The following is a 16,571-nucleotide window of genomic DNA, read 5'->3' on the forward strand; positions in this document are numbered from 1 at the left end:
GTGCAGAATCCCAATGGAAACAGAGCCTGTGCAATATCACTGCAGCAGCACCAGGCTCACAATGCCATCAGGTTGTAATGGGAGCGGAATTACATGCAAAAAGGGTTCAGGTCAGATCCCCAGCTGGTGTGAGTGGGTCCAGCTCCACCATCTTCTATTACGGCAACAGGAGAGCCAGCTCCACCGGAGACTCCTGAAATGAGGTGCCTCCATGCACACTGGGTGTTTAAGCGCCTGTCACTCAGGAGGAGTTCTAATCAAGACAGAGCTTGGAGAAGAGTGGCTCAGATCACCCTAAAGTGGATAGTTGGGGCTGGTTTCACCCCAGAATGTCCTGCCTGCTCCCCATACCTCCCTCTGCTTTGATTTCCATTTATTTGAATAGGATTGCTTTGGCCTAAGGTTAGAAAGCAGAGAGGTGAAGCAGTGCTATGCACTTAAAACAAAACAAAATCATTGGTAGCAGTGCTGGCTGCAGCCCTGCTGTGCTCAAGGCTCTATATCGAAGGCCAGTGCCTTCCTCGCGTCTGCAGCATCCACCATCCCAGGAGGGGCTAAGAAGGTCCAGAATAAATCCTGCCTTCTTTTTTCCCTTACATAAAGCTGTCATGACTGAGAACAACCAAGGAACACTGGTATTTATTGAAGCCTAAATGGGCACAAGAATACCCAAGGGAAATTACAGAAAAATAACAAAAAATACCCTACGTATTCCAAGTCAGACCGAGAACTGAATGGTCATTGATGCTTTACAGGTTACCTGATAAGATTTCGCTGATGTGACCCAAACAACAGAAGCTGCCTTCCTCAGGCTGAGCCCCCTTCCTTGGGATTCCGGGTTGAGCACTGGGTTTGACGAACCTCCATGGGGTTTCCCTGTCTCTCATGGCAGCCCAGGAGAACTATCAACAGATGTATCACATGTACCTACCACCATGCAGCAAGAGTTTCTTCAGACTCCTTGCTTTGAGACCCACTTTGGTGGGACTTGTGATCCAAATAATAGCTTATCACATTCCGTTGTTAACAAGTCTCGTGGTGGTTCTGTGTGCGCTGGGGCTGTGGTACCCTCAAAAGCTTGTTACAGCAAAAGGAAGCACGCCTTCTATGTGGAGCCAAGCATTTATTGTTATTGCAATTAAAGTTTTAGCAATCCTATAAAAACACAGAACAGAGTTGCTATCAGTCCAGTGGCTGACCTAGTGTCTTCTGCAAGCTTTGAGAGTTCACTGTGCACTCCCTCATCCAAGTCACTGATGACAATGCAGAATAAAATGAGTCCTAGCAGAGATCCCTTGTGGAGGCCACTGCTGACTCTTCTCTGGACTGAAAATGACCTACCCTTACTTTAACCAACTTCGCATCCCTAGAAGAGGGTTTCCTCCAATGCCCCTACAAAGTAATTTCATTAAAAGCATTTAGTCAAAGGCTTTGGGGCATCCATGTGTATTATGGCCACGGCATCCCTCCAGCTGGAGCCACTCTCACAGAAGCCCAGCAGACTGCCACGGCAGGATTCCCTCTTGCAGTAGCCTGGCTGGCTCTGCAAGAGCTTTACCATATGTGTTTACCCATATGCTTAGTGACTTCACTATTTATCCCAGCCTCTGCTGTCCCACCAGAGATGGAAATCAAGCCCACTGGTCAGTAGGTCTCAGGAACCCGTGGAGCCCCTTTTGCAGGCGGAGTTGAAGGGGTGATCCGCCCTGCAGCACCATGACCATTTGCAATAGAGTGATGCACCCTGCCCAGCAGCTCTGCAGCTTCACGTGAGCTCCTTCCAGATTCTCAGGTGAATGACACCTGGTCCTGGGAGTCAGCGGTATTTAACTGATAATTCTTTGATGTAACCCCTCCTCCATATTTACTTCAAACTGATCAAGATCCTCTAATCCATTTGCTATGAAGACGGTGTCAGGTATAGAAATCCGATGCAAAGAATTCACTGAGCTTCTCTGCTATGGCCTTATCACCCCTGAGGATGCTTCTCACCCTTGGTCACCAAGTGGTCCACCTGTTTCCTAGATGGATTCCTGCTTTTGATGCATTTAAAGAGCATTCTGCTGACAGAGCATCCTTTGCAAGGTGCTCTTCCCATTAATTTTTCTCTCTCTTAAACTCCCGCTTATGTTTGACCTATCACTTTTTATGGGCATTTAATGTAGGCAAGCTTCCCACTTCTTAGTGACTCCTGGGCTGCTGGCCGTGGCCAGGCCAGGCCAGTTGTTGACACAGGAGCCTGAGGAGGCCTTTGTGAATGGGCTTGTTTTTCATGCTGTAGATGATGGGGTTCAACACAGGCAGGACAAAAGGGTAGACGTTGGCCATGAACGTGTGGCTGAAGGGTGTGGCATTCTTCCCGTACCGGTGTATAATGGACAGGCTGACCATGGGGACATAGAAGATGAGGACAACACAGAAGTGAGCGACATAAGTGTTGAGGGCTTTGGTCTGCTCCTCTCTGGAGGTGATGCCCACCACGGCCTTAATGATCATGGTGTAGGACAAGGTGATGAGCACTGAGTCTAGGATCATGAACAGCACCAGGGTTAGGCCATACAGGGTGCTCAGGGTGGAGTCTGTGCATGCCAGCGGTATCGTGTCCTGGTACAGGTAGTAGGAGTGGGACAGCACGTGGAACTGGCAGAACGGCCGTTGTGTGAGCAGGCAGATGAGCGGGAGCAGCATCAGAGAGTGGCAGACCATCCCTGTCTTTGCAACCCTGGCACTGGTGAGGATGGAGGGGTACCTCAGCATGCAGCAGATGGCCAGGCAGTGATCCAAGGCCATGGCCAGAAGCATCAAGGACTCCATGAAGGAGAAGACATGGATGCAGAACATCTGGGTGAGGCAGACCGGGAAGCCGAACCAAAAGACATGCAGCATGGTGGGCAGGGTGGACAGAGTCAGGCCCAGGTCCGTGGTTGCTAGCATCGAAAGGAAGTAGTACGTGGGCTGGTGGGGCTTTTGGTTCACTCTCACGACAAGTAGGATGGTGCCTTTTCCCAGCATCGTGATGAGCATCAGACAGCAAGGGAAGAAAACCCAGGGGTGGAAACCTGGGAATGCCTGTCAGCAGGAAAGCCAGGGCACCAGCACGGCTGCTGTTCCCTGGGGACATGCTCGCTCCAGCCCTGCCTTCGTTAAAGGCCCCTTTTTCATTAGCAATTCAAAGGTAATGCAGGATTAGATTTCGCAGGGCAATGAAAACAGTCTGGTGTCGTGGCATGAAGATCTCATTTCTTTTCTCCTTCTTGAAGATGTGCCAGAGCAGAGACAAGCACTTTGCAGTGCCGGTTCAGTCCTTTTTCCTGCTCTATTTTCCCCAGGCTCCTCACCTGTAAAGTCAATAATAACATCATTTATTGCACCGGGGCTACATTCCTCCCAGAACATTGCTACAGCCTCTTCTCTCAGTTGCTGTAAGCAACATCGCTGTCCTTCCCTGGCACTCAGGCCCTCATCTCTGCTTCCATGTGGGTCCCTCTCCAGCTCTCTACATCGGATTTCCAGCCTTTCCCCTCGGTCCCCAGCCTTTTCCACACCTCCACTCAGTCCCTGACGCACACAGCCTCACCCCATGCACTTCCATGCAGGACATTGCAGGAGGACAATGGTCCCTCTCACCACCCTTGCTCCTTGCCCGTGGGCTGTTGCAGCAGACAACAGATGCCCGTTTCCCCTCCCAGGCTGTGCCTCCAGCCTGTTGTCTGTCCTTGCTTGCAGGTACCAGCCTGCCCAGCCAGCTCCCTCAGCTTGCTTGCTGGATTTTCAGATTTTCGTCTTTCATCCTCTGCAGGATGCCCTGTCTGGAGCTCTGCAAACCACCGCTCCCTGCCCGGCTGCTGAGTTTGGACCATGGCTTGGCTCTTGGCAGATACGGTGCTGCTTGTCCTCCTGTCCTCCACCTGCACCCTTTACTATCGTTTAACCTACCCTTCCGTGGAAGGGAAAGGGGAAAAGGCTGCCGTTTTCTCCCCGTTTTGTGTCTGTGCGACACCCGGCGCCGTGGGACTGTGCTCCTTGGCAAGGGTCCCTGGGAGCTACAGAAACAGCAGCAATTACCGAAATGTATCGGTCACCCGCCCTGACCCCCGAGGGGACACGGTCACTCCTGCAAGTCTAAATTGGGTCAGGCATTGGCAAATTTAGAACATTATCGTTTCCCTTCACTTTGGAGATTATTTACTATTCTAATTGTTGTTGCCATTACTATAGTTCTTACTGATAGCCCACCAAGCTATTCAAAGTGACAGGTATCTCAGTCGCTGTGTGTGTTAGTAATGTACACAGCAACGATAGCAGGAAGGTTGTTATTACAGCTAACCGTTGTGGGTAAAATTAAGCAATATGTACACAAACCCAGCTCTCATTTCTTCTACAGAACTGTCAACCAAGGGCTTCCAATCCACAGCCCACAGATACCTCAGGGAAATACAGTGCTATGTGAAACAGAAATCGTAAAAGAAAAGCAATGCTTACAGGGCTTAAGCTTTGAATACAGGGACGGTACCTTTTGGGGTTGTAAGTGAAAAAAAAAAAAAAAGTTATAAAACGCTCCTGTAACCTATGCTCATTATTTGCCTGGCTTGTCTGCTGCTCTTTTCAGGGGCTGAAGTGGCTGATGTGGAAGAAGTTGAACTTTTCCAGCCCGCAGCACTCAAGGAATTCACGCTCCATCCGTCTATGCAAACAGGGAACATAGCATTGTTTAATTGGAGGGCATGTGGCTAAGCTCATTAGTGTGCCGTGAAAAATGGAATGAGTCTACTTCCAACTGCCTCACTTCTCAGACAAAGCTCCAGACATCTGTGCCGCCACTCTTTACTTCACCAGCTAAATAATTAGCTTGATAAGTTAAATTAGCAGACAGCTTTCCAGGGTGCTCTAATTATCTTCAACATGAAAATATAGATTTAAGTATTTGAATATGGGTGTACAGACTCAAACATGTGCCTCATCCTCATCATCTGTAAATGTGCTTTGGATGTCCCACAAAAATAAAAAGATTGCTTTGTTCACTCTGTGCATCGCCGAATGTTCTGGCCTGGATAAATATTCATTAAACTGGGAAAAGTCCCATCCTCCGCCCGTGGGGCTGCCCCACAGGCTGGGCGTCCTGCCCCCCGCGGTGCCCTCCACGAAGCTGTTCACCTTGACTGCTCCACAGTGAGGCTGAGGAAGGAATATTCCTCACCTGCTCTTCCCATCCTCCTTTTATTTTTGTCCTTGTCGAGACACGTAAGCAATGTGTCTGCCCACAGGGAAGGGATGAATTTCCACAGCCCAGCCGGGTGCCGTGCCACGGGGGAGGAGTGGGCGCTCTGGCTCCGGTGGATGCTCAGCTTCTGCCCAGAAGGATGAACACGGAGCCTGTAGACAGAGCGTAATCCTTGCTCGGTCGTGCTTCACAGCACCATCTGTCAGGCTCTCAGTGAGTAAGGACCAGAGGAACTGCTTCTCCATCTCCAAGTGTGCCATTTCCAAGTGTGCTCAGCACCAGCCACTTCAGAGACAGGAGCAAAACATCGTCCCATCAGCAGCTGGGGCATAATCTGTGTTTTGTGAAAGATCCCGTGAAAAAACACAGTTCTTAAAGCTCTTAAATCTGTTTGAAATATGCTGTTATAACACTGGATGTTACTCTCTATAGAAATGTCCACTCCCTCCTCCGAATACCGGCAGTTGCATCCCTACAGTGTCCCTGTGTTGCAGCAGGAGGCACCCGGGCTGTGGACAACACTGAGAGGAGACAGTGTGGTGGGGAAGAAACAGGGATAGGTGATGAAGATGGATGTGGATAGAGGGATAGATAAACAGGCAGCCAAGGGGTGTGCTGGCAATAGCTGCCTGGGTGGCAAGGTGATGGGTTTGGAGGGTTCATTTTGGCTGGGATAGAGTTAATTTTCTTCATAGTAGCTCATACGGTGCTGTTTTGGATTTGTGACCAAAAGCGTTGAGAAAACACTGATGTTTTATTTATTTCTGAACAGTGCTTACACAGCATCAAGGTCTTTTCTGTTTCTCACCCTGCCCCACCAGCGAGTAGGCTGGGGGTGCACAAGGACTTGGGGAGGGACACAGCCAGGACCCCAGCTGACCACAGGGATATTCCATACCGTATGACATCGTGCTCAGCAATAAAAACTGGGGGAAGGCGGAAGGGGGGCATTCACTGAACATCTGTGGGGTTAAACCACAACAGAGGGAGACGGATGGATGGAGGGATGGATAGACGGATGGATGGATGGAGGGTGTGGAACAGCTGCAGGAATGCACGGCGATAGATAAGCAAGCCAGCTGTGAACCAAAGCTACCTTTTATCACAAAATCTGAATGGAAAATGACCCGCCCAAAATTAAAACGTCAGTGATGAAGCACGACTGACATGGAAGTGCATTGACCCTTCAGATGCCCTTACCTCTGTTTGGCTGAAGTCCTCAGGCAGAAGATGCGGGGGGACAGAGAACCACACTCCTGCCTGTGTTCCACATGCAGAGGAAGCTGTCTGTTTTTATAATGCCTGTGTGAAATCTCAGCAGCAATGACAGTCACCTGGGACCTGCTGCAGGGGCTGAGGCCATGAAACGCAAACCAACTACACGTCCAGGAAGGTGATGGTACTCCCTGTCGTACCTTGGCAGCAGCACAGGCGTAAGTGCTGCAAGAGCAAACACAAGGATCATAAACGTTTAGGAAATGCTGGTCAGAGCAGCAATGAAAAAAAATAGCTGTCACCAGATTTTTCTTCCCTTTTAAAAAAAGAACCATGAATTTTTAAAATGTTAAACATTGAATAAAGTCAATTATTTGCCCCATGTGGAGGTGTTGGCTCCAGGGTGAAACTGCTGCTCTGCACTTGCCAACTAGATCTGAAGGTGAGCTAGAGATGCAACTCCCTGGAAATATGGCTTAGATTTCATCACTGAGTTTTGGTAAAATGGAGTGCATCTTTAGATCTTTGCACCCCTAGAAAAATACACACATCCCTGCCAGGCCTTTTAGTGCAAAAGTGGTGCCTCACTCTTCTTTGTATGCTTGAGAAGATCTAAATTCTGCCGTGGCAAAACTTTGGGGAGAGAGGTTGGGAAAGGGATGGCAAGAGGGAGGTGCAGTGCCCACAAACTCAGCGTGTACCAGCATGGGTGGAGGCTGAGCACGCTTTTTGGCCGTGCAAAAACACTCTTACATACACATCATTTTTCAAACATCAGCAGTGGAATCCCAATAAACCCTTTTAAAGACACATGCATTTTATTTTCCCCATGTTATGGATAGAGCAACTAAAACAAAGAGGCAAAACAGAAAAAGCTAAGGCCAGGGCTAGTGTTTATGGGGTACTTTGCTGGAATATTGTCCCACGGTGCCAACGGAAAATGATCCAGTGGTGATTCACGTACAGATCGTGCCTGACAGTGCCTGCATTTCAGCCCATGTACCTAAGCTCGTTATCTGGGACAGACTCACACATGCAGAAAGGGCCAATACAAATTGTCTTGCCTTTCTTTCCCACTGAAAGGGGTTCCTTCTCTCTAGTGTCGTCAAACACTGAAAACTTCATGTATGTAAAATAAAAATTATTAATAAAGCAAACGGAAACTTACCAAACAAAACTGTCCCAAAGTGAAGCACTCCCCTCCATGGAAGGAGGTTCTTCCCAGCCAGCGTTCGCGGCAGCGGTGGTCTGTGCAGGTCTGAGTGCTGCTGAAGGAGTAACGGGAAAGCTTTGGAGCGTGTCTCGGTCATTTGCTTCACATCTGTCCCTGCAGATGCAACCCGGAGGACCACCACAGCCTCCCGCTGCCAAAAGGCTGCCGCGGCCACAGGGGCACGTGGCTGAGCACCAGACCACGGCAGGCTTTGGGCAAGTGTCCTGGTTTCGGCTGGGATAGAGTTAATCAGCTACTACTTCCTAGTAGCTGGTATAGTGCCGTGTTTTGGATTTTAGTATGAGACTAATGGGATAACACGCTGATGTTTTGGTGGTTGCTAAGTAGTGCTTACACTAGGCAAGGGCTTTTCAGCTTCTCATGCCCTACCAGTGAGAATCCGGGAAGGGGCACAGCCAGGACAGCTGGCCCAAGGTGGCCCAAGGGCTGTTCCATACCATACGGCGTCATGCTCAGTATAGAAACTGGGGGGAGTTGGGTGGGGGGCAGCGATCGCTGCTCAGGGATGGGATGGGCAGCAGGTGGTGAGCAATTGCCTTGTGCATCACTTCTTATTTTGTATATTTTTATAATAATAATCATTATTATTACTATTATTTTCCCTTCCTTTTCTGTCCTATTAAACTATCTTTACCTCAACTCACTAATTTTACTTTTTTTTCCTGATTCTCTCCCCCATCCCACTGGGTGGGGGGGAGCGAGTGAACGGCTGTGTGGTGTTTAGCCGCCTGCCAGGTTAAACCACAACAGCAAGCTTAAGCATCACTCTGCAACCCTGTGGTGAAGCTGGGTAGTCTCCAGAAGATGATTCTCCCATTTGTGATCTGCCAGGTGACAGGAGGGAATACGTCCTGTGGGGAGACGGTGCTCTGCTTTCTGGGGACCGGTGCATCCTCCCCGTCATTCACACATCTCTGCCGCATGGACATAGGTGCTTCTCCAGCCTCTGCCAGCCACTGCCGTTTGGCAATGTGCATTTATCTAAACCGCATTAACTACCATGGCGTTTGTTACTGCGCAGTGAATACGTGGGTCTCTAGCGCAGGAATTCTTAATTTCTGTGGGGTGGAGCATGGGGACCTGTCTGCACAGCAGCGGTCATTTAGCCTGGACAAAGAAAGATTGAGGGAGACATGATAAAAGGCTGCCAACAAAAACAAAACCGAAAGAATAATTTGGTTTCTGAGTTCACTTTGTGCCAGGTAGTGAAAACTCCTGCACTTCTGGCCAGATGAGTCTTTGGGATATGAAAGAGAAACTCCTCATCATCTCAGAAACGTTATCCCTGCCACTTCTGGTTTGGGATGGAAAATGAGCACATCTGGTTCTCTTATTGAAGAGAATTTGGGCTGGAAGGGCACTGAGCACAGGTGGGAGGAGGTAAGGGGGCAGAAAAAAGGAAAGATGAGGCAGATCAGCTATGATAAGTCACTCCGGGGTTTCAAACCTTCATTTCTCCAAAGTTACCACGGGGGGTGGATCAAAAATCTCTTAATATCCAAATGATATTTCTTGAGGGTTTTTGCAGGGGTACTGCAGTTGCCATGACATCAGATTTTGCTAGTGACACAGGAAAAAAGTTGTGATCCTGTTCCCAGCCGATCCTTGCACAACGTGGCTCATGGAAAACAGCCAGCAGAGCTGGCCCCATCCCTCCAGTCTCACCCGCGGGATTGCTTGTGGCCCTATAGATTAAGCTCTCTCCCATGGGCTAGGCAAGCTGAAAAGGATCCCCCTTGTTTCACAGGCAGACAGATTTTCTCTCCAAATATCCCCGTAACATAACGTGCGGTGTATAAGACTACCAAAAAATGGTTGTGCAGGAGCACAGAGCCATTAGGAAGCTTGGGTACTTCCATACCGTTTCTTGCAGGAAACAACATCTTTATTTACTTCTCGAAAGCAATAAAGCATCTTTTGCAAAATCAGAACAAGTACATTACCATTCATCCTCGTTTCAAGTAGTGTGGGAAAACACAACAAACATATCACATGGACGGCTGAATTTTGTTATGATTATATTCCAGTCCCACCAGCTGTAAGACCTGTCTTCTGAAATGCTCTATTATGCTGATGCTGCTGACAGAGAATTCCCTCTAGAGGCATAAAATCGTGCCTTACACTATATATAACCCCAGCAGGGGCAGCACAGAGTCAGTTAAAGAGTATTTTTGGCTTATGCTAAGAAGCGAAGAGAACTGGGGTTTTTTTTCTGCTCCTGTTATTTTGGTAAGTGTGGGGATCAGGACAGATAAAAATAATTATACCTGCTAGTCCTCTGGTTAGCCTGCTCCTTAGACTGCTCCTTAGATGAATACTTCTCTCATAAGCACAAAACGCACCACCACATTTTTCATTGCGCAGACTCCATTAATTATCCTAGCATAGATATTCGACTAGTTCTTTTTCTTATCACCTGTAAAAACTGCAAACATCGTCTATTACGAGATAAATAAGAAGTTTTATCTTCCATCTCACCGTTTGCAGACCTGGGGGCTCCATTTTCATGGTGGGTCTGCAGGAGAGCAGGCTCCGGGAGGAGGGGAGAGGTGACGTCTCCCGATGGCTGAGGAAGAGCAGGTATTGCAGATCACAACTGTTTTCTGATTTATATAATTTAAGACTATTTCCTAATGCCTTTTCCTACCAATTTTCATGAGAAGCAGTTCTCCTCTTATGAAATCTATTCAGTTATTAGTCTGTGCTGTTGTTGTGGCAATTCCCTTCCTTTCTTTCCAAAGCAACACGGTGTGCTCATTCATCAAAGGCTTGCAGTGCTGTCTCAGGTTTGAGAGAAGCTGCCATGAAAGAGGAGAACAATCCATCAACCTGTTAGTGTGAGCCTCCCATCAGTTCAGGGCTGCATGATGCAATTCACAGGGATTCAGGAGTTTTCTATCATTTCTGAACTAGACCTGAGCCAAATCTGGGCTGCGCAGATTGCAATCCCTAAAAAGGGAGAGGACACCAAGAGCACCTCATGGGAGTGAGCACTGGACCGGCCTTGTGGTCACAGCCTTTCTGCTAACCACATTCCCTGGGTGTGAAGGACATCTTACCCCAGATTTCCACCTCAATTTGTTCTGTTCATGTCGCTACGAGCACTGGAAATTTTGTTATTCTGTATGCTAGAAAAGCAGACCAAAGCCTCCACCAGTCCTGCATCATGTCCTCTCCGTGCTGGCCCTCACTGACCCTGGGCTGTGTCTCTTCACCGTGCCGAGGGTGCTGCGGTCCTTGCTCCTGGCAATTAGCCTGTACCCCCGTGTGTCTCGGCGGGGTACAGGCTCCCTCACCCTCCTGGAGCCAGCAGTGCTTTTTGCCATGCCCCTTGACAGGCTGATGGCTCTCTGCCCCCATGGAGCTGTAAGACCATGCCAACAGGCATGAGGGCAGCCAAAATAGGGCTGACGCACCCACAGAGGGTCATAGTCCTGATCATACCCCGGTCCTCCATCTCCTCTGGGTGCCTGGTGACCGGGGACTGCCTTGTCCCATCCCCTTTGCCTCCATCCCACGGTGACCTGGCTGCCATCCAGAGAGATGGCATTCAACAGCATCCATGCACCGGACCTCATTTTCTTCACCATGGGTTCGGATACCCTCTTCATTTTGTTGTCCTCTATTGTGGTCCCTGTGACACCTCTCAGCATTGCCTCCAAGGACGAGGGCCTGAAGGTTGTGTGGTCTCAGTCTTCTTCATCCCAGAACTTGGCCAGCCCATCCTGCACAGATTTTGGAAAAAGGCATCCCCATCTTCCACACTGTGACGGGCAACATCTACACCCTCCTCCCACCCCTCTTCAATCCTGTCTTTTACAGCATCCAAACAAAGCAGATTTATAAAGGCACCTTCAACTTGTTTCTTTATGGACCCCTTCAAAAAAAGGCATGGGTGAGAAAAGCAAGCAAACGTCTTGCAAACTCAGAGTGCAGAACCACAGGATAACTTGGGTGGGAAGGGCACTTCAGGGGTCTCTAGTCTGATGCCCTGCTTGAAGCAGGGCCAGCACGTGGGCTGCACTGCTGTTGGCTGCACAGCGTTTCCAGGAGCTGCGCTATTCCCTGTACAAAACCCTCCAGATTTGGTGCATAGGAGAAGCCTGCTGAACCCAGGTAAGATGAGGGCATGTTCTGAAAGATTATGACCCAAAACAACCGTGTCCTCCCTGGTAACTCCAGAAACTTCTATCACAGCCAGGACTCTGCCGCGCCAGATGCCGTAAACAGCACTGCTTGTCAGCCCCCTTGCGCAAGGACTCTCCAGTCTTGGTTTAAGACAAGATTTAAGAGTAAGACAAACACAGTCCTAACCATTTTTATGTTTTTTTCCTGTTTTGTATAATAAAATAGCTAAAAAAAAAAAAAATTGACCATCACCTTTGTCTCAATGAATGAATAACCAAGCCTGACCCACAGCCTCGCTCCATGCACCACGAAGGCCCCTCAGATGGGAGAAGGAGGGCCAGGCACGGCAAAGCCCAAGATACCAGCTAGGGCAGTGGGTTTTGTTTGCCAGGTGATGTCGGGAACTGAATGCCCTCAGTCTGGAGAGAGGGGTCTTGGGACTGTGGGTGCCTGGGGATGAGGGTCTGCTACGTGTGTCAGCATGACAAATCCCCCTCGGGGAAGCAGTATCTCCTGTTAGGCCAGCTGATATAGCTAGAAGAAGTGGACGTCTCTGAACCTCCCAAGAGTCAAAGGTTTTCTCCTGTATCAGCTGCTCTAAAAGGAGACGGTGCCTCCTCAGCCCTAGAGCAGGGCAAGGCAGGTTCCAGCTCCCTGAGTGCAGCAACGGCTTGGCTGGGAACGCTGTGCTCCGGGTAGTGCTGGCCTCACCTTATTTCACATTAACGTAGAGCTGGGAGGACAGACGTGGATCCTTTGCAATGCCTCATTATTGCCATGACCCTCTCTGAAACACCCCCAGGCGTCAGGGCCCTTTGCAGGGGTTTTCGCTTCACAGACCCCCGCGCGTGCACTGGCAGGGAGCGCCCGTGAGAGCGACCGCAGAGGTAAGAAAACTCTGTCTGCAACAGCCCTCGGAAACAAGAAATTCCCCTACACGCGGACGGCATTGCGTTTGACAGCACAAACCCCCCTGGCCCGCCTCCTTCCCCAGCACAGAGACAGGGAGACTCTGCAGACGTGGTGCTGGGAGGCATTTATTAGGCGGTTACAGCCTGTCGATACCCAAAGGGCATCTCCCTGTGCTCAGAGGTGCTTGTGGCAGAGCAGGGACTCCTCCTCGCACGGCCGGTCCCGGGATGCTCAGTGGTACTTGCGGGCCAGAGCGTGAGCCACGACGCTGACCAGCTTTTGCCAGGCAAACTGGCAAGCGGGGGTGAAATCCCTGGCGAAGTGGGAAGCCAGGACGATGATTAGGATGTCTCCAAGGAGCTGGAGGAGAAAGAGGAAAACAGAGGGGGTTAGTGCTGCTTGAACCGCTGCGCTGCAGCAGACCACGGAGCAGGGAGCGGACATCCCTGAGCTGGGGCTGAGCTGTTGGATCCACGACCTCTCGAAGAAGGCTCTGCGCTCTTGCTGCACACAACTCCACCAGCCCTGCCCTGCCCTGCCACGTCTTTAGCTCTGAACAGCTTCTGCCTTTATGCAAGCTCTCTGTCTCCCTGGTTTTCTTGCTGCAGACTTCCCTCCGGTCCCTCTCCTTCCCCTCCCACACCACCCTGCAACCCGCAGGCTGCCTTTCCTTTCTCCTGACTTCTCCCTCCTGAAAGGACTCTCACAAGCTGCACACTCCTCCTCTTCCTCCTCAGCCCCCCTGCCTCATCGGAGCAGCCCTGGGGCTGCCGGGCTGGTTACGGGGACTGGCTCACTCCCCGTTCCCCGGGACTGCTACAACAAAATCCTCAGTCTTTGCATAGAAAGCTCGTGGTTTTGGGAAAACAATATTTGCTTTATTCTTATATATATATAAAAAAAGAATGAAAGAAAGAACGTTGAAACTATTTCCCCCCGTTTTGGGGATGCTAAAGCAATTTGGCCTGAGACCCACCCTGCAAAATGATGGTTTTGGTTTTGGTTTTTCTTTTTCTCTTTAGATGTAAATGAAGAAAATGATCCCTTTTTATTTAAAAGTGTTGGAGGAGGACGGAGTGTCCCACCCAGACAGGCAGTCCGTGCTGGACAAGGCAGACACCTGCTCTGTGATTTTCGAGCACACTAGCTGCTTATCTTGCTGTAGGGCCTGTGCTTCCCTCAAATGCTCTGCTTAGCTTCCCTCTGCCTCTGACTCCTCCAGCCCATGCTGCACCTTCCCCGGGTTTGTTTCTTTTGTCCCCAACCAGATCTCTTTCGGGTAACAATCTCCCAATACCTTCTCCTCCCCGTTGCTGTGCTGGTACTAAAAATGGGACTTTTTAGTGTGAAAGGCACCCACGCTCTCGCAGACAGTCCTGCACAAGCTATCATCTCGCTCGGGTACTACATAGGGACTCTGCCTCCACCAGCCAAAGAAAGTGCCCCTAGACAGCGTTGTTGGAGGCAATACCCCCAGCTGCAAAGCAAAATCTGACTTTCCCCGCACGACATAGGGAAGGGGCTGGGACTGCAAACAGGGCTCACCCTGAAGTTCTCGGGGTCCACGTGCAGCTTCTCGCAGTGCAGCTCGGACAGCTTGGCGTAGGTCGCCTTAATGTTGTCCAGGTTCTTGACAGCTTCCCCGAAGGAGGTGAGCACTTTCCTGCCATGGGCACGGACCTTAGGGTTGCCAATGATGGCGGTGGGGCTGGAGAGGTTCCCGAAGGAAGCAAAGAACCTCTGGGTCCAGGGGTAGACGATCAGCAGCCTGGGGAGAGATGGAGGGACACAAGCAGACACAGACACGTTAATGTTCCCAAATGCAATCGCCACCGTTTCTCTCTCCAGCGTGCAGCTGAGCAGATGCCCGGAGCTGGACCTACCTGGCCAGGGCCTCGGCACCGCATTCCTCCACGTTGACCTTGCTCCAGACGCTGGCGATGAGCTGCTTCTCTTCGGCTGTCCAGTGCACCATGGTGGCAGGCGGCTTTGCTCAGAGCTGGAGGCGGACGCAGACCCCGTAGCTGAGCTGCGGACCCCGCGGAGGCTTTTATCGGCTGCCGGCAGCTCCTCCCCGTCCTGCGCTGCGGGGCCATTGGCTGGGGCTGGGGTGGGGGTCCCCACCAGCGGGGCAGCAGAAGGGGATGGCCAGGGTGTGGCACGCTGAGAAGGGGCCTCCGGTTATCCTGAGCTCAAGAGCTTTATGCCTCCCGCGCTGTGCAGGCCGTTCTGCATTTCACCTGCCAGACGTGGGCCCCTTTGCAGAGAAAGGGCTGCACAGGCCACTGTGCGATGGCCCATCGCGACTTAACACGTGTGCATGGGACTCAGTGGGGTGTGAGCCTTGTGCCTTGGCTCTCCCAAATGCTGGACTCTGCCTTGCCTTAGCCCCTATCAGCGAAATGATGAATGCCCCTGCCAAAATATAGCCCGTGGCAGAGCAACCCGGGGGGGGTTTGCCACCAGCAAACCATGCAGATACCTGCGCTGCAGGACTCCAGTCTCCTTGCACCAGGAGCTGTGGGCAATGCTGGAGTTGTTCTGAGGATGCTCAGGCTTTGCAGCTGAAATCTGCATTAACCCTGTTGTCCTCCTCCTGTGACAGAACTTGTCCTGCTTGGTGTACTTGTCCCTTTTGGAGCAGGAAGAAGCTCGCCCAAATGTTCTCCCCTCAGATGTAAAAGGACCAGCCAGATGCAGTGCTGCTGGACAGGGAGCAAGTATCAAGCAGGACCACCCTTTTCATGGCATTTCTGCTTTCATCCACATCCATAAAGGGCAGGTGAAATGGGCTTTGAACACAAGGTTTGCCACTGCAGGATCTGCTGTGGGCTCAAAAAGCAGCAAGAGCTCAGCTCAGGGATGTCCAGCCCGGGGGGAGCCCAGGGCCTTTCCCTTCTGAACCTGCCCGGACAAGGCTGCCGTATTCCACGTTTTCCCTCAGGTCCAGCCAGGCCGTGCCCAGCCTCCTTTGGCAGGAGGAGATGTTTGGGCTTCATGTGAATTGCTCCCCTGGGACACCCCTGAGCGTGCTGGAGGTGATGCACCCTCGCCAGGAGCAATGCCCTTGCATGGGTGGGGGGGTGCCTCTCCTGTTTTATTTTCTGCATGAAACCCCAAGAAACACTGTCCTTGCTGAAAGCACGGGGATTTTGATCCTGATACAAAGGCACCTGGGGCAATCCGCTGCCTTCCTGTTGTTTTCCATAGGATTTGGATTGGACTATAAGTAAGAGGCGCTGGGTCTTGTCGGACTAGTGACCGGGTAGGAGGTGGGCTGTTTGGATGGCTGGGCTGCAGCAGAGCTAAAGAGCTGACCAAGCTTGTCCTCAGACATCGGGGCTTGCCTTCCTCCACAGACCACCTCCTGCTAAGTGTCTTCTTGGCCTTTTACTGAAAATACAGGCATAGGAGGAAAATCGACTAAAAGAAAGAAAATACTGAGGGAGATTTTCAGCCTGAGAATATCTCTTTCCCCCTTTAGTTGTAGACTTTTTTTCAATGGAATAGGGATGAACAGTAGAGTTGCCTACATTAGAGTTGCCTACATCTGCCTTTTCTCAAGAAAATCTAGTGCACGTGGGCTGGTGTGCTGGAGCACGGTGATAAATCAAGTCGAGCACTGCCTGGGTGCGTGCACGGGGGAGAGAACACGCAGGCAAAATGCTGCCGGGCTGCTGCCGGTGCCCACCCTCCTGCACCGCCTTCGCGGCCCCTCCAGGCTGCCAGCACCGCACTGCACCGGGCATCGCCTGGGGGGCTGTCGGCCCCCGTGGTGGGGTTCTGCCATCACGCAGGAGACAAAATGGGAGCAGGCAAAGCAGCACGGGGAGAGGACATCCCGCAGGATCTGTTTGCTGG

General features: G+C 51.0%; 2 protein-coding genes across 2 annotated transcripts in view; both read right to left on the reverse strand.

Annotated features, from left to right (window-relative positions):
* Positions 1–3,012, reverse strand: part of LOC142410052 (olfactory receptor 51E2-like) — a 52,655-nt gene extending 49,643 nt beyond the window's left edge. The window contains exon 1 of the mRNA XM_075501963.1: positions 2,642–3,012. Coding sequence (XP_075358078.1) covers positions 2,642–3,012 — 371 coding nt within the window. The remainder of the gene's footprint in view (positions 1–2,641) is intronic.
* Positions 3,013–14,099: 11,087 nt separating this feature from the next.
* LOC142404500 (hemoglobin subunit epsilon-like) lies at positions 14,100–14,751 on the reverse strand. Its single transcript, XM_075491436.1, has 2 exons — positions 14,594–14,751; positions 14,100–14,478 (listed from the first exon to the last, which is right to left on the reverse strand). The coding sequence occupies exons 1-2, from the start codon at positions 14,683–14,685 to the stop codon at positions 14,115–14,117; spliced, it is 456 nt and encodes a 151-aa protein (XP_075347551.1). The 5' UTR covers positions 14,686–14,751; the 3' UTR covers positions 14,100–14,114.
* Between the last annotated feature and the right edge of the window lie 1,820 nt (positions 14,752–16,571).

The sequence above is a fragment of the Mycteria americana genome, chromosome 1, assembly GCF_035582795.1.
Source record: "Mycteria americana isolate JAX WOST 10 ecotype Jacksonville Zoo and Gardens chromosome 1, USCA_MyAme_1.0, whole genome shotgun sequence".
Classification (NCBI taxonomy): domain Eukaryota; kingdom Metazoa; phylum Chordata; class Aves; order Ciconiiformes; family Ciconiidae; genus Mycteria; species Mycteria americana.